This window comes from Sceloporus undulatus, chromosome 5 (genome assembly GCF_019175285.1).
Source record: "Sceloporus undulatus isolate JIND9_A2432 ecotype Alabama chromosome 5, SceUnd_v1.1, whole genome shotgun sequence".
Classification (NCBI taxonomy): Eukaryota; Metazoa; Chordata; class Lepidosauria; order Squamata; family Phrynosomatidae; genus Sceloporus; species Sceloporus undulatus.
Window position 1 is genome coordinate 107035251 of NC_056526.1, and position 25342 is coordinate 107060592.

General features: G+C 39.7%; 1 protein-coding gene across 2 annotated transcripts; it reads left to right on the forward strand.

The window, feature by feature from the left end:
* Positions 1-25342, forward strand: TTLL1 (tubulin tyrosine ligase like 1). 2 transcript variants are annotated; one of them, XR_006104291.1, is made up of 12 exons: positions 1-186; positions 2696-2882; positions 7076-7192; positions 12597-12805; positions 13891-14071; positions 15839-15973; positions 17954-18062; positions 20712-20855; positions 21919-22005; positions 22901-23064; positions 24112-24233; positions 24885-24956. XR_006104291.1 is itself a non-coding variant. In XM_042470742.1 (11 exons), the coding sequence occupies exons 3-11, from the start codon at positions 7080-7082 to the stop codon at positions 25012-25014; spliced, it is 1272 nt and encodes a 423-aa protein (XP_042326676.1). In that variant the 5' UTR covers positions 1-186; positions 2696-2882; positions 7076-7079; the 3' UTR covers positions 25015-25342. The 2 variants fall into 2 exon arrangements, 1 of the variants encoding a protein (XP_042326676.1); XM_042470742.1 differs by lacking the exon at positions 24112-24233 and having other exon boundaries at positions 24885-25342.

Genomic DNA, 25342 nt, shown 5'->3' on the forward strand with positions numbered 1-25342 from the left:
GCGGCCTAGGCTTGCAGAGGCCTACTCTAGCAGCGCCTCCCTCCTCCTCCTCCTTTAAAGCTCTTCTCCTCCTTCTCTTTCTTGGGCATGGAAGGCTCCTGATGAAGGGAGCAATGGGGCAGCCTAAGGAGGCCGGGCTGGGAGGCCACTGCTGGGCCTGAGGAGCAGGGAGAGACCCCGCCGAGGGTGAGCAGCATCCCTGTCTGGGGCAGGGAAGGAGGGAGGAAGGGAGGAGGGCGCCTCCATCCTTAAAGGGCAGCCATTGCTGGTCCAGGCTCAGCTTTAGGATGCCTTATGCTGCCAGTGGTCCCCAATCTTTGGCTTTACATTTCAACTCCCAGAGGCCCCAGCCAGTTTATCCAGTAGTAAGGCATTATGGGAGATGAAGTCCAAAACACATGGAGATCCAAAGGTTGGGAGCCACTGCCTTATGCCAGCCTTGGTAGTGGCTGTGTGCCTCCTGCAAGTCGTTTCTGAGCCTAATACACGGTTGAAACAGACTGCAGAAATAATAATCCATCTTGAAACCGCTTTAACTGCCCTAGGGGATTGTGGGAAGTGTAGTTTTGTAAGACCCTTAGCCTTCTCTAGTAGAGAGTTCTGGTGCCACAGCAAACTACAGTTCCCAGAATTCCCTAGCACTGAGCCAGGGGTTCAAGCAGGATCATTTCTGCAGTCTGTTTCATCTCATAGAGACCTTAAGGCAGAAATAATCCTGCTTGAAACCACTTTAACTGCCCCAGGCTTAGTGCTAGGGAATTCTGGGAACTGTACTTTGTTGTGGCACCTATTGTGGGGTTTTCTTGGCACCTTTGTGCCAGAAGGGGATTGTCATGACCATCCTCTGAGGCTGAGAGAGTGTGACTTGTCCATGGCTGAACCAGGATTCGAACCCTGGCCTCCAGAGTCCCAACACCCAAACCACTGCCCCACACTGGCTCTTACCCCTGTCCCAATCCTAAAGGTTTTTTTGGAGGCGCAACCCCTTTACAGACCCAAAAATGATCCTTTCCTGGTGTGGGGGACACCTAGGGCTGCATCCGCACTGCAGAAACAATCTAGTTTGACACCACTTGTAAGTGCCATGGCTCAGTGTTATGGAATTCTTGGGTATTGTAGTCTGCTATGTATGGGTTGGACTCCAACTCTGGTGACCGTGACTCTTCAGCTTGGGCAAGTCACATTCTCTCAGCCTCAGAGGATGACAACGGCAAGAGCAGATATCTGGTGCCGCAACAAACCCACAATTCTTAGTTCTGGTTCTGCATCCGCGTGCCCTCCAAGGCTGCATCCACACTGCAGGAATAATCCAGTTTGGCAGTGCTTTAAGTGACGTGGCTCTGTGCTTTGGCATTCTAGGAACTGTAATTTTCTTGCGGCACCAGAGCTCTGCTCTTGCCTTTGCCTTCCTCTGTGGCTGGGAAAGTGTGACTTGCCAAAGTGGGTTTCCACGGCCAAGTGGTCATTCAAACCCTGGTCACCAGAGGTGAAGTCCAACCCATACATAACAGACTACAATTCCAAAAAATTCCGTAGCACTGAGCCATGGCACTTAAAGCGGTGTCAAACTAGATTGTTTCTGCAGTGCAGATTTGGGTCTGTAATGGGGTTGTGCAGGAGCTGGAATCCACCTTGGAGGGAAAGGTGCTCCTGCTGAAATTCTCTTTCCCTAAAGGCACCAGATCCCATCTGACCTTGGACGCTAAGCCTGGACCAACTCTGGATAGTACTTGGATGGGAGACTGCCAATGAATACTGGGTGCTGTAGGCTGTATCTCAGAGGAGGGCACTGGCAAAACCACCTCTGAGTATTCTGTACCTAAGAAAACCCTTTGAAATTCATTCTAATTTTGATAGTCTGCAGTCCTGTGCAACTCTATTCAGAAGTCTCATTGAATTCAATGAGAGCTGGCTTCAGGTATGTATGCCCTATACAGTCAGCCCTCCTTATCCACAGGTTCCTCCTCCATGGATTCAACCATACACAGCTTGACAATATTTATAAAAATACATAAAATCCCCAATGCAAACCTTGATTTTGCCCTTTTGTATAAGTGACACCATTTTACTACCCCCATTGGGACTTGAGCATCCATGGATTTTGGTATCCACAGGAGCAGGGGAGTCCTGGAGCCAAACCCTATCAGATACCAAGGGCCCTCTATTCATCAAAATACCAGAGAACATGCATAATTCCTTCTTATAAAAATTGGTAATAATGTGTAGATTTGGAAGGAAAAGATAGTATCAAAAATTGCATGAATGTTTTCTGTTAATGTGTTTTTAACGGACATGAGCTGTATTGTAATCGGTTACTGTTCCCTGTCTTGATCCATGGGGGAGAGAGATTAATAATAGTCCATGAAATATTCTAGATTTTTAAGTGTTTCTCCCCTGGATTTTTGAGTTGTCATTCTACTTGTTGCAGCATTATCTCATACTTTTCTGAACATATTATTTATTTGTTTCACCTTTCTCCCAATGTTGGAGCCGAGATGCTTACAGTGACTAAAAACAAGATTAGCTAAAAGCTTGATAATAAAAAATTAAGACGCAGTTTTTAAAAATCAAATACATTTCTAAAAGTATAAAGTAATTTTTAAGAAGCAAGTTAAATATACAGCACCATGATAGGCTTTCTGACACCACTTAATCTTTAAAAGCCTGTTTGAATAAAAAAAGTTTTTGTCTATAGGCCAAAGAAGAGCCGAGCAGTGATGGGGCCAGCCTACTCTCCTTTGGAAAGGAATGCCACAGACTGGGAGGAACCACTGAAAAGACCCTCTTGCATCTCCTCACCAGACAGCCCTGTGGGACTGAGAGACAGAGAGAAAGGACCATAAATCTCTGGCAGGTTCTTACAGGGAGATACGATTTTTCAGGTAGCAGGTCATAGTCAGCATATTGAATTGTGCCTGGAAATGGCTGTTGAAACAAGGCAGTTATGTGCTCCTTACAAGTGGTCTCAGTCAGCAAATTTTGGATCCATTGAAGTTTCTGAACAGCTTCCAAGATCAGATAAGATTTGGTCCCTTTAGAGAACTTGGGCAGACAAGGTGTTGTACAAGAAAGAATATTTCCTTATAGTTTCCAAAGGCAGCCCCACATAGCTCCAAAACACATTGCAGAAATCATCCAGTTTGAGACCACTTTTACTGCCCTGGCTCCATGCTAGAGAATTCTGGGAACTCTAAATTTGTGAGACAGAGAGCCCTGATGTCACAATAAACTACAATTCCCAGGATTCCCTAGCACTGAGCCAGGGCAGTTAAAGCGGTTTCAATTTGGATGATTTCTGCAGTTCGTTTCGGACCGTTGTGCACTACAGTAGTCCAAATGGGATGTAATCAAGCCATGTGTCTCAATAGACAGATTTGACTTCTCAAGGGATGGGTGCAGCTGGTGCATAGCCTTAACTGTGCAAATGCACTCTTGGCTGCTGTTGAATCCTAAGCATCAAGTCTAGGATCAAGCCTGAGTAACCCCATTCAGCACAGGCTTAATTCCCTGCTCTATCTGATCTGGAGCACCTCTGTCTTATCTGGATTAAGCTTCAATTTGTTTGCCCTATTCCATTTCATTACTGACAGCAGACACTGGCCCAGTAGTAAGACAACTTCCTTGCAATTAGATGGGAAGGAGAGATAGCATTGGGTGTCATAAGAATCACATCTGTTTATTTAAATCTGATGTTTTAAGTAGCTTCTATTTTTCGGTAAGTAATGGATAAGTACCAATAAGTAGCAATATCTGACTTCTTAAGTATTTTTTTTCTTTATGATATGTTTTTATATATTAACAAAACCATAGATAATTTAAATTTTTAGCATATCCCATAACCTTTTCCATTTGAATTCTTAACTTTTCTTAACAGTGCTTTGCAGGGAAAAAAATTAGCATGTGAAAAGACCTGACACAGAACACTTTCAGCTGCACTTATAATTAATTCTACTTACCACATTGCTAGCATCTTGAAAAATTTTCTTTTTAATTCATATTAAAAGAGAAATGTCTGTCCTCCAAAATATATTTCTTTCTAAACTTTCCCCATACATCTGAGGAAGTTGGCTCAAGTATATCAGCTTCTTTCTTTCAGTTAGGGCCGGAACAGAGGCCCTTTAAAGCCATTGTCTGGGTGGCTTGGGAGGGCGGCGTTTAGCTGCCCATAAGCCACCCAGAAGTCAGGCGGCCACTCTGATGGTGCAGTGTTTAGATGCTATATGCTGCCAGAGTAGCTTGAAGCCGCCATGGGGCCATGGTGGGGCAGGAAAAAACACCTTTTTCCTGGCCAAAAAAGAAGTGGATTTTTGCCACTCCGTTTTCGGCCGCCTTCAAAGCAGATTAGGTCTGCAGAATGTATTCGCCGTGGCCCCAGTCCCTCTTTGGAAGGAGTGGCTTCAAGCTGCCCCTTCTGCCCATCTGTTTCACCCCTTAAAAGATTCCTTTGCATACTGAATTTCTAAAACTTGTGTCCATTTTTACTAGAAATACTATTTTTTTCTGTTCCATCTCACATTCTTATGCCAAAAAATGTTTGTTTTAAAAGTTTCATTTTGTATTTTTTTTGTAGTACATCCATAGGCATGTTATCCATGGGCATGACTTACGCGGCTTCCAGTATATGCTGAAAGCCATGCCGGGAGAATGCTTGGCACGCCCCAGAAGGGGTAATGGTGCACACGCCACGCTGCAGGCACAAGCCCCATTCTTTTGAATGGGGCTCGAGCATACATAGAATTCCCCTTACGTGGGGGATCCAATATGGATCCCCTCGTAAGGGAAAGGCCCATTGTAATTTCCTTGAGTGGAGTATACTGCTTTATTATAGCAGAAATGAAATCACTAATTTGGAAATGTAAAAACTACTGAAATTGCTCACCATTACAGTTTCTTTTAATATCCTCATATACAGTGGTACCCCGGGATACGAATGCGCCGGGTTACGAATTTTTCGGGATACGAAAAAATCCCATAGGGATTTATTGCTTCGGCTTACGAAGGTTTCTTCGGGTTACGAAAAACCGCGGCGCTATTTTCCGCCACCGGAGGGCAGCAGAGAGCTATTTTTCCATTAGCGCCTATGGGAATTCGGCTTACGAAGGTATTTCGGGTTACGAAATTAACCGCGGAACGAATTAATTTCGTAACTCGGGGTACCACTGTAACACAAATATATTCCCCACAGCTAAAACTCTGAAACTGTTCCAATATCCATATTTCTAAAAATCTCTATTAAACTGTGAGGCACCTAAGAAAAGTTTTAAAAAGAATAATAAACTTTCTATAGAAAATAAAAATGCTATATCTCAAGCCCATTGCATATTCTGGTTAATACAGTTGGCCCTTCTTATACACAGATTTTTTATACATGGATTCAATCATGCACGGTTTAAAAATGTTCAAAAAAGGTATAAATTTCAAATATCAAACCTTGATTTTCCATTTTTAATAAGGGACACCATTTTACTATGTCATTATATTTAATGGGACTTGGGCATACATGGATTTTGTTATACACGGGGGATCTTGGAACCAAACCCCAGCATATAACAAGGGTCCACTGTACATATATCTGAAGAAACCTTCTGGTGCTAATGCTGTTCTCTGTGAGATAGGATAGAGATATGCTTTCTATATTGATTCATTTATTGAATGTCTGCTCCACATATATTTGAGGGGGTGTTAAGTGCTGCTTCAGACACAAAGGATGCTGGTCATCAGGGATGCCCGGAGGTGGAGTTACTGGGAGGATGGCTTCATCCTTTAGACAGGCCAAAACATTTCTGTGTCTTCAGACTTTTATGAACTAACTACGATTGGGTTTTTAATGCTGTGCAGTTCTATTTCATGGTTGGTATATAGCCTTTTAATGCATTGTGTTATTTTTAATGTTTAGTGTTTTGACTTCACACATTGTTTAATAGTTTTAAAAGCTTACATTCATGCTTTTATTAACATTTTAAATTGCTTTTAATTTGTATAGTTTTAAACATGGTGTTGGTTGCCTTGAGTCCCATTATTGGAACAAAGGCAGGATAAAAATGAAATAAATAAATAAATAAATAAAATTGCCAAGGATCCGCACAAAACAAGGAATCTGTTTCTTTTTTCTTGTGTATACCATTGGGTCGTGCCCTAATAATATTGCTCCTCAGAGCCAACGAACCCCTTGTAGGAGATAGTAGCAGAATCTCCAACATCACTCCCCATAAACCCTTTGCCAGCAATATGTATTTCATAAACATACAAGGAGTAATATATATAAACACACACACACACATCTAGCAGGGGTGGGCAGCATGAGTCCAATTTTTGCTCCCTTATTCTCCTGGCAGGCTGCATGTATATATGCCAGGGGACTGGAAATGCCATTAGACATTGTGACAATTTCCACCTGAAATTTGACTTTCCTAGAAATTTAAAGGGTTGCTTAGGGCAATTTGGTGGCAGATTGCCCCAGCCCACCCTGTTGTTGCAGGAATTTGGACAGTTTTAAATGACTTGAGTGGAGATTTTTCAATCATTTTAAAATATATATACTGGAGGCTTTGGGTGAGCTGAGGGGGCCACATTTGATCTTTCCACATTTGTGACGCAGATTGTATAAATGGTATGTATTTTGAATTACACCACCATGAATTATAATTAACTGCCGCGAAACTATTCTATATTTTGTTTTATATTATTTCACCATTATTCTCTGATTAACTGTGTTAGAATTCTGTAATCCTGTTGCAGCCTGAAAAGAGAAAAATAATACTTCCATCACTTCCACATAACTCCGCAGTGTATTAGGAGACTGGGTAGGAAAATGAAATCTCTACATAGGGAGAACTACACATGAATCATGATGAAAATTCTGAAATTACTCTGAGGTACACAAATGAAGGCTTAGCTGCCTTTCAAAGTAAATGCCCCTCTTCTAGTGTTTTGACTGCTTTCCTTGCATTCCTTAAATGCAATATATTATGTGGACAGTTTTCATATAACTGTGTATCATCTTCCTCTGTATATATTAAAAATGAAAATGATTTATAAAAATGAAAATGACTAATGCTGATTTTTTTCCTTTTAGGATAATGGCAGGAAAAGTAAAATGGGTGACTGACATAGAGAAATCTGTACTAATAAACAACTTTGAAAAGAGAGGGTGGGTTCAGGTTTCAGAAAATGAGGACTGGAACTTTTATTGGTAAGCAACATTTCTATATGTGTGTGTGTGTATATATACTGTATAGTAGAACATTTAGAAGTTTATTTCTTAAAACTGGATGATGGTGGTGGTGATTAATAACGCAACAGCAATTTCCTAGTGGGTGAAAATACCAGTATCCACCCCCCCATTAGAACCATCAGATCTGAGTGCAAGGCATTTATATGGTGTAGGATGTGGTTTGCAGTTGAAGCACTTTGTCATTTGCTTATTTGAGCTTGAAGAAGACTATCTCCCCCCCCCCCCCCCCCCTTGAATATGGTTTTGGATTAAATTTATTAATGTATTATTTATTACTGTTTTCACTTGCCTTTCTGTATAACAACTGAGGTCAGGAGGGAAATTGTTTTTGATAGTACTGTTGTTAGGCATGTGGGAATCAAATATCCCTGCAGATGTACTGTAAATCACACATATACTGGTAAACTCAGATCAGTCTTCATCTCACCTTTGAGTTAGAGGGCACTTGATCCCACTTCACAGTTGATGAACATTGTGGTCTAGCAACAAGAGTCAGTGAGTCCATGGCATATAATTCAGTGGTAGAAATAAGTTGGAAAACAAGAGCTTTCAGTTTCTGGGAAAGTATCTTCTCTCCTTGATGCATGTAGAAGATCCTAAATTCAATCCACAGCATTTCCAGGTCGGCCTTGGAAAGACCCATGTCTAAACCCTAGAAAGAGCTATTACCAGTAACTGACAACAGTAATTATTGAGGAGAGTAATAACTGACAGTAATCTCAATGATTTGGCTTCAGTATAAGTAAAATAACATAATAAATGCAGAAGTTTATTTGCAAGTGTAATAACTTTTCTGCAAGTGGTTCCTAATTTTTGGGATACAGTTATGCAGTCTTTCTCAACCAGATCTGTCTTCATGCTTTGGATTATGTTCGTAATCAGTGAATGTTGGCTGTGTTAGCTGGGAGTGATTTAGTCAACAAGAACTTAAAGGATGCAGATTGGGGAAGCCTATATTGTACAGTTGGCCCTTGGGATCCTTGGGGGATCCATTCTGGACCTCCTTGCAGATATCAAAATCCACAGATGGTCAAGTTCCATTGTCCCCAATGGCAAAATGTGCATGCAAGCCGCACTGCCATTATGGACAATGGAACTTCAGTGGTGGTGCACACACATGGCTGTTGTCTCCAGTGGTGGTGTGGCTGTGTTAGGGACAGCAGGACTTAATAGCAGCATAGGCGCATGCACGTGCCACCACAGGACAAGGGGGGCCATCCCTAATGGTGGCACATCCATGTGTACGAGCCACCATTGAGGACAATGCAGGCTTGCCATCGTGGATGCTTCAACCCATGGATGGCAAGTCCGTGGATACCAAGGGCCAACTCTGGGTATGTTTATATACCATATATGTATATTAATAATAATAATAATAATAATAATAATAATAATAATAATAATAATAATAACAGTTATTTTTATTCCACCCCTCTGTGAACACAATTGGGGTGGTTTACAACATTAAAAAGTACATATCCACATCCAACAATCCCGCCCCTCTTAAAATAGAATTAAACTATTTACAATTTAAAACATAACTTAAGAATAACAAATAAATAAACAAAGAATAACAAACAACAACAATAATAATAACAGCAGAAGTCACGGTCTGGCCAGGTATAACAGGTTAGTACGATAGGCTTTGTTGGTGACTGGGTATTTATTCAGGAAAGGCCAGTTGGAAGAGATCCGTCATAACAGCTTTTTTTGAAGCTGTTTAAGGTAGTAATGTGATAGATCTCATCCGGCAGGCCATTCTGGGAGCAGTTGCCAAGAAGGTCCTCTGCATGGTGGCGGACAACTTAGTTTTTATTGGTTGCAGCAAATTCCTCCCAGAGGACCTGAGTGCGCGGGGTGGATTATATGGAAGGAGGCAGTCCCAAAGATAGGTTGGACCCCAGCCATGTAGGGCTTTAAAGGTTATAACTCACACCTTGTACTGGGCCTGGAAACTGATAGGCAGCCAATGAAGCGATATTAAGACTGGTGTCATGTGGTTTTCTGGTTCTACCTGAGACCCTGGCTGCCATATTCTGTACCAATTGAAGTTTCCAAACCAGGCACAAGGGTAGCCCCATGTAGAGTGCATTGCAGAAATAGAGATGGGAGGTTACCAGCGTGTGTACCACAGTTTCAAGGTCCCTAGCCTCCAGGAAAAGGCGCAGCTGGCGTATCAGCCAAAGCTGATAACAAGCACTTTTGACGTTGCATTTACCTGATTGGTCATCAGGAGCCATGGATATAGGATCACCCCCAGACTGCAAACGCAGTCTTTTGAGGAGAGTGTGACTCCATCCAGGACTGGAGGTTGCCTCCCTATACCTGGGTTTGGGGCTGCTACTGTAAGTACCTCCATTTTGTCTGAATTCAGCTTCAATCTGTTTTTCCTCATCCAGTCCATTACTGCTTTAAGACAATTTTGAGAGGGGAGACGCCATCTCAAGTCAGAGCCGTAGACTGAGACATAGAGAAATATATCTCAGTGTCATCAGAGTACTGATAACACCCCGCCCCCGGAAGCCAGGTTTTGGGGCCAAAATTAGGGGTTTGATGTCACCTGTGGATAAGTCAAGGGTAGAACTTACGGTCTCAGCCGAAATGCCCCCTTGGGAGACAGTCAAGCTGGGGAGGAAGGTTGAGGGGCAACTGCCCACCCATCTCCCCCCACCTCAGTCCAGCTGTCCTCTCGGGAGACAGCCAGGCTTGGGACGATGCTTCGAGGGTAAGTGCTTGCCTTTCCTCCTCTCCACCCTGGATGTCTTCTGTGGGGCAACTAGGCTGGGGATGAGGCTTGGAGAGGCCAGAGCATGCCCTCCTTCTTCCTCCCATCCTGGCTGCCCTCCGAGTGGTGGTCAGGCTGAGAATGTGCCTTGGGGTATGTGTGAGGGATTGTCCTACATCCTCCTCCCCACTTTGGCTGTCCCCCAGGGGGCAGCTAGGCTGGGGATGAGGCTTGCAGGGGTGTTTGCCTTGCCTACTCCTCTGCAGCTCAGCTGTCCCTTAGGGAGACCAATGGGCTGGGGAAAGGCCTATTACCATATTGACCTGTGTATAAGTCGACCCAGGTTTTTGGGGTTAATTTTTTTGGACAATATTTTTTAACTTAAACACATATATGGCAAGAAAAAAAGAAGTATAGCTCCTTCTTTAAAGGGTGAGTTTCCTTTGCCACTTTCATTTTGAAATTTACTAAGCAGTTTAGACAAGCCAAGGCAAAACTGTACCAAACATAAGAACTTTCAGATGGACACTTTTGTGAGCTGTTTTTGCACCTTCCTTGTGTTTAAAGCAGTTGTTGATGTCCTGTTGCAGCAGCTAATGGGAATATTTTGGTCCTTGTCTCTGCTGAGGAAGTGATGATAATCTTAAAATTTGTATTGTTATATGGCAAGAAGTTGTTACAGAATGCAGCTGCAACCATTTCCTTCAGTTAATGGGAATTAAGAAATGGCTAAATGCTGCTCAATAAGCAACTTTGCCTCAGTCTGGCTGATTTCTATAATTTTTTGTGTTTTTTCCGACTTGGTGATCAGTGGGTGCTTGCAGAATTGATCAATTGTTAAAATAGCAGAATAGGCTAAATATATTGGATTTAGTATTATAACTTGTTTTCAGGGCTTCCTCAACTTCCAAGTCCATTTTTTCAGTGTATTTGCTGTATTGAAGACTTCAAATCTTTTTTTTAAAAAAAATAATTATTATTGCTAGAATTGTCAGTTAATTTCAAAATGCTGAGCACTATTTCCTTAAGCATTTATACATTTGTAATAGTTGCAGGTTGAATCCAGTTGTTGTATACTTTGGAGTTTGAGATGAGCAGGTTACATTCAATAATTCCAAGGTACATTGTGTACCCCTGTTTGGAGATGTAGCAGGCGCAGGGAAAGCACTATGATAGTTTCAAGCAAAGCAGAGAATAATCAGTGATGATAATTTGAGCAATACATTGTTAAGATGAACAATTTAAGGAATGCCTGCTTGGTTTTGTAATAATAATAATAATAATAATAATAATAATAATAATAATAATATTTATTTATATCCCATCTTTCTCAAGGCGGCTAACAAAAAATGTAAACAGTACAAGTTAAAAACCATACAAGCATTAAAATGTAGATACAAAATTTTTAAAAAAACAATTAAATAATTTTAAAAGGTTATAAAACATTAAAATGTAAAATGTATTATAAACTGTGTACAAATCTTAAAATCAAAATTATTCAGCATTTAAAGTCCAACTTTTGTCAGTCTGAGAAATAAAAATTACTCAGTTTTATTTTCACCAAAGGTTATGATTTTTTTAACTAGATGTGAGTTAAACTACATATTAAACTACATGTGATATTACATTACGTGTAATTTGAAATGCATTGTTATGAATGATGTCAGATTTTTCTCCTTAATTTAATAATAGGTTCAAAGTATAGCTTCTGATTCCCTCTCCTGCTGCAACCCTGGTGAAAAGCACTCCTTTGTGGGTGTGAAACCTTTTTAAAAAAACCTTATATTAGGAAATGCTGGGAGTTGTACTTGTATCAATTATTTATTAATTTTGATTTAAATATTTCCAACCTTTCTTTAAGGACATACTACTCTCATGGGTAGGCTTTATAAGTTAAAAAAAATAGCATATTAACTACAATGAATCTGCCTTCATTCCCACTAACAACAGTTTTAAAACCAATTGCATGTTAAAATTAACTAAATTAACTTAATCCATACTGCAATAAAAATGCCTTTCTGCTCTTAATAACCAGCAATATGCATAGTTCACAAGGAAGGGAATTTCCCAAGAAGAAGCCCTGCTCCTAGTATTCATCAGTCTACCATCTCTCACTCATGGACCACAGAGAAGGGCCTCTGATTCAGAAATTATAGCTTAGACTGGCTCATTAGCATGCTGTGTTAATTCTGGCTTTGGGAAAAGCCTTCCTTCCCACCTGAAACACCTTGTAGGATATGAATTGTTGCACAAGCCTCCCAAAGGATGAGAGACCTCTCTGAGTTCAAAACAAAACAAAACAAAACAGAATACTGTTATTTTGAAGGATGAGTGGGTGAGACACACAAGGGCTCCAGAGGATTTAAGGCATTAAGAGCAACACTTCATTCTGATCCTCGAAACAAATAGGCAGTCACTGTAAGTGGCACAGAACTGGTGTAAAGTGATATTGTTGGCAGCTATAGGCATTCTTGTGGGTGTGTTGTATAACAATTACAGCTTCCACACATCTTTAAAGGCAACCCCATAAAGAGTACATTATGATCCCTTCTGGGTTATTTTATTCTGATCAGATCTGTTTCTACTTAAGCTACAAACTGTATTTTTGTGGAGACCCACTAAGTTTTATTTTTGCAGGATGAGTGTACAAACTATTCGAAATGTTTTCAGTGTCGAAACTGGTTACCGCCTTTCTGATGACCAGATTGTCAACCATTTCCCAAACCACTATGAACTCACCCGAAAGGACTTAATGGTAAAAAATATCAAGAGGTATAGGAAAGAATTAGAAAAAGAAGGTAGTCCTCTTGCAGAGAAAGATGAAAATGGAAAATACCTTTATTTGGGTGAGTTGGTATAGTCAATTAGAAATACTTCTATATTAACTCAAACACAAGATGTGTTAAATGTTTCAATTTTACATATCACTGGCATGTATTAGATCTCTAATTTAGATCTCTGTGTATTTCTACTGAATTTTTAGTTTATTCATCCATGTCTGCTAAAGATATTACATCAAGACCATATAACAAAAATTAGAACAATACTTTTCTGTGGGTTTTTGGGGCTATGTGGCCATGTTCTAGAAGAGTTTATTCCTGACATTTCACCGGCATCTGTGGCTGCCATCTTCAGAGATGCCAGCAACAGATACTGGCGAAACATCAGGAATAAACTCTTCTAGAACATGGCCACATAGCCCCAAAAACTCACAAAAAACTATGGATGCCAGCCATGAAAGCCTTCGACTTCACATTAGAACAATACCTTAATAACTACATTGTTAAGATGAAATAATGTACAAGTACTTCCTTAATTATCCTGGAATTTTCTTGCTTGCTTTAATCTTTTATCATATAAACTTGTGATGGACAGCTTTTATATTCCCAGCAGACGGTTGTAGTATTCTCTATTTGATTCTGGAATGATCTGGCTCTTACACTGGCTTTGCCTAGCCATGATTTCTTAGTTAAGGAGCATGTTCTCTCAGATGGTCTGGTATCATCAATGTGGTACATTGTAGAGTGTATAGCCTTTTCCAAAGGCAGATAGGTTTTAGAATGCTTACTGGTGCCATGGCCAAATCGTAACAGCTGCCCAATTGCACCAAAAAAGCTATTTTGTCTTCAGTAGGTCTTGCTAGATAGATTCAATTTATTCTGACAGTGTAAATATACAAAGATACCTGGAAATCTATTAGGGAGTATACCTCCCTGTTAGCAACATGCTTGTACTGTCTTTGTATCTGTTAGGTTGGCTCATAGTCATGTAGTTCCATTTCCTTTTTTTTGTTTGTTGTGCTGTGCACATACACACACATAGAACTGGGTCCTGTTTTCCAATTACCTTGCTCTGAGAGAAGTGCCCCTCAACCCAGGGGACCTGCTATTTCTGTCACTCTGAACGCATGGTTTTCCTTGATTCTTTTTAGACTTTGTCCCTGTAACTTTCATGCTCCCAGCTGATTACAATTTATTTGTGGAAGAATTCCGGAAAAATCCTTCCAGTACTTGGATTATGAAGCCCTGTGGAAAAGCTCAAGGAAAAGGAATCTTCCTTATCAATAAACTTTCACAAATTAAAAAGTGGTCTCGAGACAGCAAAACATCAACGTATGTTTCCTATATATTTCTTCTTATTTGACATCTGATTGTAGTCAAACATGTTTGAATAAAATTGTGAAATTCCAGAAAAAAGACTACTTTACATTACTCAAATACTTGTTCATAACAATGTTTTCAGATGTTACCAGTTGAAGTTATGTAGATGTGTATATGTGTGTCAGTTCAAAAGGAACATAGAAAAAGATAAATAAAATCCTGGGGCTTACAGGATTTATTATATATAGTGACAGTGATTTTAGTTGCATGAGTTCCTAGTAAATGCTCCTTTTAAAGTGAGGCATTCTTCCAGATTGATCATTAAAAGGGAGAAAGTCATGAGTGGCCTCTTTCTGTCAGGTGGGGGAAAAAGTGATCCATTATATATATATATATTTCTCTACATTGTTGAGATTTTGAAAGATCTCAAACGTTAGTATGAGGCTGTGCAGACCGCCCCTAATGGGGCAGACTGCAGTCACCTCTGGCTTTCCCAGATCAGGGCCACAGCAACCGCATGTTGCAGCCCTGATCTGGCCTTTCTGGGGCGCAAAAAGTGAATCCTTTTTGGACCCTGGAAAGGGCGCCATAGCTGCCAGAGCCGTGGCTTTATGGCACTCGTTTGGTGCTGCATCATCTAAATACAGCGCCAGAGGAGCAGTGTCGTGCCGTGTGCCGTGTGGTGCGGCACACAGTGTCACATTGCTATGGGGGTGTGCATCATATGGATGTCATGTCCCAACTCCACCCCTAGGCTGGCCTTAATGACCAGTCTGCACAGTCCCTAAGTGTCTGATAGCTGCAGAAAGTGTAGTGAATGAAAAATATATCGTTCTATTTTGCTTTAAATATTTATAATATCAGAAAACAATTTCTTTTTCCTAGCTTTTCTTGATGATCAGTTCTGCCTAAGAGCACAAATGTACATTCATCCCTCCTATTTCACGGGGGATCCGTTCTGGACACCCACCACCTGCCGTGGATCGGAAATGTTGCAGATACTCAATACCCGTTGGTTATAATGGTGGTGTGCTCCTGTTTGCGCACCCCATTTTGACCCTACTTGCTTGCCATCTGCGAAGGACCAAAACTGTGGACTCCAAGTCCGTGAACAGGAAGAACCTGCAGTCCATGGCCAAAGATGAGCCACCATTCTATCCCATCTGGCCTCTTTTCCAAGCCTTTCCCATACTCCTCAGTAACCTTCCCTCCACAGCCTTGTTTTTCTCCACTTCTTAGTTGTTTCCTCTGCCTCAGCTGAAGAGAATGGGAACAGAGATGTTAACCTTGTCTTCTCACAATCTCCCCACTCTGCTATGGAGTTGATCTGTGGGAAACAGCTGAGAAGCAGGGGAAACTTGAGTCTGTGCAGGTGGCATGGAGGATTGGCAAGGCAAGGAGAAATTGTCACTTTCTGCATCACTGCACTCCCTTGCTGTGTGGTGAGGAAATGAAGCCTTTTCCCAGTGCACAGTATGGCAGTGCAGTAAGATGGCAATGCAGGAAGAAAGTGATATCTTTGTGAGTGATGAATTTGGTCTTCCTCATCACAATATGTAGCAAGAGAGAATGGGTGATACAGAGTTTTGCTTTAGCTACACACACAGTCGCCATGTGGTTGTGGGAAAGATTGCACTCAACCCAATGTAGCATGCAGGCTAAAAAGGCTTCCCTGCTTCTGACAGATGAATGCCTCCATTATTTTTCTGTGGCTAATTTTAAAAGGAAAATAATAGTTTTACAGTACATTTTGATTAATAGAATATACATTTTTCTTAGGTTTGTATCTCAGTCCTCTAAAGAAGCATATGTGATTTCTCTGTACATCAATAATCCACTACTGATTGGTGGGAAGAAATTTGACCTGCGCCTGTATGTGTTAGTGTCAACTTACCGTCCTTTGAGGTGCTATATGTAAGTTGCCCTTTTTTCCGTCTCTTTTCTGATAATGCTCCTTTCTAGTGATTCATTTTCATCCAGAGCTAAGGAAAGTTGTATTTCAACTTGTCTATCATGTCAGCAAGCTAAAAGAATGGAGATATCACTTAAGTTTTGAAGTTCATTTGGCATTCTCAAAAAATTGCTTCTAGAAGTTATTTTATGTAGATATACAGGCCAGGGCAAATGTTGAAAAGTAAGCAGTTTCTGTTTTACTGCCTGCCAGACATTTCAAAGGGTAAAGATCTACAACATTTGCTCTCTATTAAACTGTTTTCTTATCCCATGATAGTTTAGGTATCTTTAAAACTTTGAAGAAATTTAACCAGACATATGAAAACTCTTAGTATGACTCTTGTGTCCACAGAGGATACGTTCCCGGAATTACTGTAGAAATGTCAAACCATGGATAATAGTGAACCCTGTTGAAATGAATGACTTCTGGCGGAAGTTAACCATATAGTCGCACTGGAAGACCTAGAGATTCCAAGAGAGAACAGATCTTAAGGCATTTCTAATCTAAGGTCCTTTAGTGTGACTTTATGGTCAACATCCACAAGAAGCATACCATAGAAATCTAGAAAATGCCTGGTGAGTACAGTAGGTAAATGAAGCCATGGCTCCAGTCCAACCCAACACTGACCTAAATAGTAGTGGAAAAGATCTGCTCTTATTTGGGTTGGGTTTGGGCCGCCTTAGCTGGCCCTGGTGTAACTACCGGGTGCTCTGGCAGTGTGTGGCACCTAAATGTCGCACCCTCGGAGCATCTTGAAGCAACCCCTGTCTGATTGGCTGGCTGGCTTCTGAGTGTCTTGGGGGCATGCGACATCGAAACATTGCGCCCCCCCCCCCAAGCTGCCTGGAAGCCGGCTTTTACAGCTGGTCTGTTCCAGCCCTATGTCTCCTTAGCTATCTTTCCCAAAGTAGTATCTCATCCAATATATTTGGTAACCTTTAAACGGCTCCTTTTTGGGAGGAGAAAGTCAACATATAACTTCTTTAAATATTGATATTTACAATTGCAAAAACAGGAAGTAAAATGCAGAGCTTGGAAAGTTACTTCTTAAGAAATAGCAATTCCATTAGTAATTCCTTGGGCAAGTCACACATTCTCAGTCCCAGAAACTCCTGTGATAGAATTTCCTTTGAGTTGCCATACATTGGAATTGACTTGAAGGCACACAACAGTAACACATTCCATTAACAATTACTGTGTTTAAAAAGTAACTGTTATTCATTATAATGATGAAAAAAGCCAACTTATCACATTACATGTTGCACTTCTTTTTAATTTTTCCTTCTTCTGTTTGTGTTTTTTTGTTTGTTTTTGAAGGGGAAAACAATTTAGGATTGGGAACTGAATGACAGAAAATTTCCCCTCAGAATGCCTCTTAAAAGGCCCTTAAAAGTAATGTTTTGGGAGAGGAAATAGCAATTGTTACTTCTTACAGTGGCAAAGTATCTTTCCTCTTATTTGTTGCATTGTTTTTAAAATGTAACTTTGTCACAACCTTGTTACTGAGAAATAACTAGTTACATGCAGCAATGTTACTTGTAACTTAATATTTCCAGGCTATGATCATCCTAATGAAGATTACTTGCAGGATTCTGGAATGGCTACATTTCTGTTTGGGAGATGTATGTGAAACGTCATGATGACTTTCAGTTCCCTTCCTTTGTTGACTGCATAAGTAACTGTTCCTAGAATACGTCCATTTCTTGGATTAAAAAAAATGTGTGAAAATAACAATAAACCAAAGCAAAATTGAAAGCACCATTAAAACAACATAGCAAAGATTAAAGGATTAGAAGGACATAAAAACCAAAAATGAAAGTAAAGTTGATTCAAGGTGACAATAAAGTAGGTGGAAGGGGAACATAAATGAGGTACTTCCACTAAGTAGGCTTTCTTTGAACTATAGCTGAATATTGATCTGCCTTTTTAAAACATTTAAGGTATAAACTCGGCTTTTGTCGATTCTGCACGGTAAAATATACACCAAGTACAAGTGAATTGGACAACATGTTTGTACATCTTACAAATGTTGCCATTCAGAAGCATGGGGTAAGTTCTGAACTCTTTGTACAATATAAATTAAAATCAGTTTAAATAAATCTATGAATTTATCATTTATGATAAAATGCAATTTGCTCAATCATATTTTCTTTGGATTATTACCAATTTTCAGGTTGTGGAGCCATGCAGCCTTTCATATTCCCTATCCTTCAATATATGGAGTATTCTTTTAAAATTACTAAAGGATGTTTTTGATTTGGTTTTGGTTTTGTATATTCATTATATAACAGCCTAGATAGCATCAGGACTTTACCCCCCCAGCTTCCTGTGGAATTTCAGAAATGTATATCTTATGTTCTTTGGTGCAGAACTGCCTGAGGCTTCTGTGTTGTTCTCAAATAAATAGGAAACAATGTATTGCTTAGCTATAATTACATGAGGGGGAAATAAGAATCAGATTTATATACAGTACTTTGAAAACTGGAATACATGAGCCTATTTGCCTAACATCCTTTAGTATTCCTCAGTAAGAAATGTGACAAAATATAGGTGGCTGTTTAAGATGACGGACCCATTCATGCAGCTTTGGAAGGAAAAAGTTTGGGAGCTGGGAGAGTATGTAAGACGTTTCATACTTTTCTGGTATAAAGACCAGCATGGATAATTTGGCTTTTACAGCCATGAATCTTGTTAGTATCTTAAATTCATTTTTTAGATTTTATATCTAGTGGAGCATAGATATCTTGGATGGCAAGATGCACTGCTTTGCATTTTAGCCTCTCAGGTTAAGAAAAATAAAAATCCCAAGGCTGTAGGAAAACAACAACATGAAAGTTCTGGGCACCACAATTCAAAAAGGACATTGAGAAACTGGAGCACGTCCAAAGGAGGGCGACTAAAATGGTGAAGGGTCTGGAAACCATGACCTATAAGGAAGGCCTTAGGGAACTGGGGATGTTAGCCTAGGGAAGAGAAGGTTAAGGGGTGATATGATAGCCCTGTTTAAATACTTGAAGGGATGTCATATTCAGGAGGGAACAAGCTTGTTTTCTGCTGCTCCAGAGACTAGAATGTGGAGCAATGGATGCAAGCTCCAGGAAAAGAGATTCCACCTCAACATTAGGAGGAACTTCCTGACAATAAGTGCTGTTCGACAGTGGAACAAACTCCCTCAGGTGTAGTGGAGTCTCCTTCCTTGGAGATCTTTAAACAGAGGCTGGATGGCCATCTGTTGGGGATGCTTTGATTTACATTTCCTGCTTTCCAGGGGGTTGGACTGGATGGCCCCTGTGGTCTCTTCCAACTCTACGATTCTATGATTCTATGAAAGCACAAACCAGTCCTTTGAGCCTTGCTGCAAAATAAGCATATGCTTCTGTGCTTGTAATTTGTGCTGTGACACAGGACATGGGGTTATAGCTGAACACTTATAATCAATAATGCACTATATAGCTTAAATGGGTATTATTTCTTGAACTCCATTAGAGTGAATGTTGGTGAATCATTTGGGAGATACAGAAGACCTTTCAATATGATATTAGTTTTCAAGGCGGATACAAATACATTCAGTTTCTAATAAAATCCACAACTTGAAAACAATGACTGATTTCAATTTTTTGTTTTTGTTTTACATAGCCTGCCATATCTCAGAGATTAAATGTCTTGTTTTTAATTCCTCAGTTTCAGTAATATGACTTTTATCCTTTCAACTGGATGCTGATCATTGTGTCAAGGAACTTCAGTTTCCTGGGGAGAGGGGGGGACAGCTTTGTTTAGGTTGTGTGTATTTATGTGAGGTAACATCTCAGTAGTTCCTTCATAGGTGGCGATAACCGTGGACGTGCAGTCACAGTGCTATGGGAAAGTTTGGCGGCTAGCTGTTGTCCTCCATCCTTATCCTCTTATACACTGCTAACTAAATAAAGAACACTATAAACCTTATCTTAAGAGCGTTATTACATGAGAAAAGAAAGATGAAATGAAGAGGGAAAGTAGTGGCATTCTTCGTGCCTCTGCATGCTGCCATAGCACTTCCATTCTCCTTCCTAAAGGAAACAGCCATAAAAGTGTGCCTTTTGCTGAATGCATTTTCCAGTATAACAAAAGACTCGCTTTTGTGGCCATCTCCCTTGGGAAGAGAGCAGAAGTTCTACAACAGCATGTGGAGAGACAGACAAAGCCACTAGTCTCCTGTTTCGGCTTTCTTTTTTCATTTGATAAGGCTTGTAGCTTCTTTTGATTTTAATGTAGCAACAAAAGTACAAAGAGCATTTAAAATGTCAGATACACGAGTTATAGAAATGATAGATATCTATGTTTTCAAGATTCATTGTATTATGAGGTTTGTTCTGCCACACAACCTCATGAGTGGTCAAGTACTAAACATCAGTTGCATGTGGAATGCCTACATTTGAGTGCCAGGAGTCTATCATGTAATATGCTGCATACAGAACCTTATTACTAAGAGACATCTCCTCGTATTTCTTCTTTGGCTTTAAGGGTGCATCAGTAAACAATTTTTTTAATGTAGCCTGATTAAAATGTGGCAGGAGTGCTATGTTTCATGCAGATTGAGAATCTGCAGTGCAAGCTTTTGGTTGTCTGTTCTACAATAGATGGACATAGAACCTTGGTGTTTTGAAAAGTATGGTGGATACTGACAGATGATAGATCCTGATTGATGACTGTCTTGTGTAGGATGATTACAATCACATTCATGGTGGCAAATGGACAGTGAGCAATCTGCGCTTGTATCTTGAAAGCACTCGAGGGAAAGAGGTCACCAGCAAACTGTTCGATGAAATACACTGGATAATTGTGCAGTCACTGAAGGCTGTTGCAGTGAGTAGAGAAACACATTTACAGTCATAAAAATGCTTACATGACTAACTGGAAAGAGAGAAGATTATTTATTTTCAGTTGTATTTTTATAAGTTACATATTTATTACTAAATTATTTCTAAAATAATGTATCCAAGAAATGCTTGATGAGATCTTTCACTGTTTCTAAGTATTATTTATTTGAAATTTGTTTTGTTAATTTATATGAATTTATTCCATTGTTATGAATTTCATCCTATAAAAGCAGAACTATGTAATTTACCCAATAGTATAATGAATATTTTCTAAAGTACTAAGATGTTTCTTTTAGTTTTTCTGCCCCTCCTAACTCACGGATCTGAGATCCGCGATCTTGAATATCCACAGAGGGACGACCTCTGCTATTTTCAATGGCACACACACCTGACGCATGCGCTCAGACCGCACACACAGGGGAGCGCCCCATTCAAGCCTATGGAGCTTGAATATGCACAAGCCTCCATTTTCTCAGGGGGGTCCAGAACAGATCCTGTGCGAAAATGGAGGGCCAACTGTATTGATAATATCATTATGTGTGTTTATCTTTTCACTGGTCATTAAAAAGTGCAGAATCGAGCTCATTAGACAGTAGGCAAATGTACCATCCTTGAATCACAATTTGGGGGAAAAGGTGGGATATAATAAAGGGATTGATTGATTGATTGATTGATATAAATTAATTTATAATTGACAGATCTGTCCTTAGAATGATTACCTGGATTGTCCTCATTGCCAGGTTAATAAGTAATCCATAGATAGGATAGAAGGATACTGTTGGTAGAAGATGCAAGAACCAGTTACTAAAGTCAGCTAGCTTTTTGGGATCCTTGTTCATTGCCCATAACATGGCTGTTGGTACCATGTATTGTGTGAATGGCTGCCTTGTGACTCACTAGCAACTCCAGCACACCAATTAAACAAAAGCAGTTGATTGTATTTGAATTGCCTTGCAAGTTATTTAAATAGGCTGTACAGTACTTCATAGCTATTAAACATTTGCTGATGATTTTTTTTCTGCTCTAATGTTTAGTTTTCACTTTTTCAGCCTGTAATGAATAATGATAAACACTGCTTTGAATGCTATGGATATGATATTATCATTGATGACAAGCTTAAGCCATGGCTTATTGAGGTAAACACGGTTACGTTGTCTCTTTATGTTTCTTCTTAAGAATAGTGTAGGGAAACGTCCAGCTCTTGAGGCATAATGAATCCACCCATCCTTCCCTTTGTAAAGACAGACTAAAAGAAAATAGGCAGCAAAGCAAATTCAAAAGGTAAATTCTGATAATTTGGGTCATGTTCTCAGAATAATCAATGTGTCCATTACTGCTTTCCAATAACACTAAAACAGGTGCCACATTTCATTCAAAAACACTGCCAGAAAAGTAGTGTTTATAAACATGGATATGCTGGAACAGACATTACCTCCTCAATCAGTTGCATTGGTCCTACTCCTCCAACTTGAATATTTAAGTTGCTGAGCTAGCTCAGGTTCTTTTTAGATTTCATGTGGTATTTTCAGTGCTTATGAACTTATTAATACACAAGAGTAATAGTTTGAACATTTTTAATCTTGCATTTTCAAAACATTACATTAAAGATGTACTCTCACATTTTCTGTAAGTTGCTCCTGTAGAGCCACTTGTGCTAAGCCACAATTACTGGGAGTTTTAGTTTACTGTGAACAAGCAAGTATGCTTTTGCATCGTGCTAGCTTCCACTTGGCTTCTCCTGCCAGTGGGTGCAGTGGTTTCTTTACCATTACATTTACATTTTTATCTCTGACTTGTTGCTGTTCTAATAAATCAAAATCATGATCCAAGAACAAATGATGGCTTGTGATTTGGGCTTGTTAGGAGACTAACAAGCCAGGGATTCAGGTTTGTACATAATACATGATTGGAAGCTTCATGCAGTATTAGCCATTTAGCCACTATACTATTTTGCTTAATGAATAATATTTTGGTTGTAGAGAAATTGATGGGTATTAATCTACTTTTCTCCTTTCTCTGCACCCTCCATAGGTCAATGCTTCTCCTTCTCTTACTTCCAGTACTGCCAATGACCGTATACTCAAATACAATCTTATTAATGATACGCTCAACATTGCTGTACCTAATGGGGAAATTCCAGACTGTAAATGGAATAAATCACCCCCAAAGGAAGCACTTGGAAATTATGAGGTTTTGTAAGTATTCAGAGATAGCTTAGCAGCTGGCATGCTAGGACTACCTTGTGACTGAATGTATGCCCTGATCCATTGATGGTTTACTACTAATTCATATAGTAAGCAAAGATAAATGTAGCCTACATTCAACTTTATTGGCATATTCTCAAAATGTATGTCAGGCTCTTAGTAAGACGAGAATTCGCATGGTACTATTCAGAGATAATGTGATGTGGTAAAAAAAAAATTTAGGCACAATACTCTTGACAGTCTTCACTTTCAGACGTCTTCACTTTCAGGCATGTAAGTTGTATTGTAACTAATTGGTTTCGGAAAATAGCATTCAGGAAAGTTCCACTGACAGTGTCCAGTACTCTTGCTTGGGGAAGGAAATTGTTTTCTTTTGCAGAAGAACTGTAGTTGTTACTCTGTTGGGCTGTGTGCACCTGGCAGTGCTTTCCCAAAGTGTAGTGCTTATATGGCTGGGAAACTTTATTTTCCCAATATTTAAAGAATAATGTTTTCTCACACAGGGAATGATTCTTATTTCCCCACCATTTTTTGAAAGCTGAAATATAAAATGTGAAATGCACAAGTGTTGCAGATATGTACTGGTGCCCATGGCACCACAAGAAAGGAAACAACATTCTGCTTATCATGTCCTGAAATGACCTTTTCTACTTTGTAAACCTTTAAAAAACCCAATTTTAACTTTGTAGACTTGATACTATTCATAACATGAGATCCTGATTCAGTTTTGAAGAACACATGACTGCCATTGTTGTTCAGATATCACGGCAGTCTGTAGTTTGTGCTGAGAAAGAAATTGATAGAGATCTGGTTGTGAGGTGGATCAAGAGAGTTTGAGTTTGTTGCTCATTTAGGTGTTTCTGAATTGAGCTTTAGTGTATGAGCTGAATGAACTGTTTACTAATGAGGTATTTATTGATTTGGTGATGTCACAGTCTTTCATTTGTACCATTAAACTTTTATTTGCTTTTGTACCCAAATCCTTGGTATAATAATGAGTAGACTTACACTTTTTATCCATCTGGGCTTTTACTTTAGGCAGTGATGAGAAACATATGAACCCACCCCCCAGATATTGTTGGTCTACAACTCCCATCAGCTTTCACTTTTGGCTGTGTTGGGTCGGCTGACATCTGAAAGGCCATAGGTTCTTCATCATGGTATTAAGAAATCATGAAGTATGAAGTGGCTTGTGGTTTGGATTGTTTGTAAATACTTGAAACATCTCGACATGCTGCAGCTGCTATTTTTTAATACATTAATTACTGAGGCATGAATAACATCTTATTTTATCAGACATTAGATATGTGCTCTAAATGTCAAGCTTCATGTGCGTTTTAAAGATTTTGAGGAAAAACACAATATTTGCATGATAAATGGAGCTGAAGCGTTAAAATGTTGCTTTACACATTTTTGGAAAACCTACTTCTGTTGCCTGTATTGATCAGACACATAAAATAACCATGTAAATGTCCACATAATGCTATACAGTATATTCAAAATAATAAGTGGTTATTATTATGTTTCATGACAGAGAGAAAATGGGGCCCAGCTTTCCCCTATACTATTCTATGTGCAGGAGAAACTAGAAGGCCAAACAAGACTCTTCTTCTAGAAATACTTTTTCTGTATGTAGAGGGTCTCCCATTCATTTTTAAAAATAAAGCAAAATAATCAAGGGTGCAGTGTCTCCATCTTCAATCTGTAGTACAGTAGTTACGTCTAGTAAGAGAAGTACCATTTGGTTGTGGTTGACTGCATCATTCCTTTTGAGCCAAGTGAGAGATTGGTGTCTTTGTCTTTTTTCTTAGATATGATGAAGAGATGGCTCAAAGTGAAATGCCAGATCGTGATTTACGAAGTCGCTCTGGACAGCCCATTGGTTTTAAGGGAAACCGTGCCAGAGACACTGGAAAATCAGGGCCCCTTTCATGGAAGTAGCTGCAGCATGCACTGAAGACTCTTGCTTTTTGAACTTTGGGGGAACTGATCTGTTAAAATGAATGCTCAGATTTGGAGGACATTTCATTTTGCAAAATGCTCTTGGGGGAAATAACTTTGCTCAAGGAGGACAGGATATTTTTTCTGTATTGTCAGCAGAGGTCTGTACACAACTGATTTAGTGCCACATACTGTATATGAGTATTTATATAATTAAATGCAGTTGCTACAGGATTGTTATGCTGCATGTTGTATCAAGGAATTGTAATATATAGTATGTGTTAATGCAAGCGGGATTGACTTTTTTTTAAAATAAAAAATGGTTTCC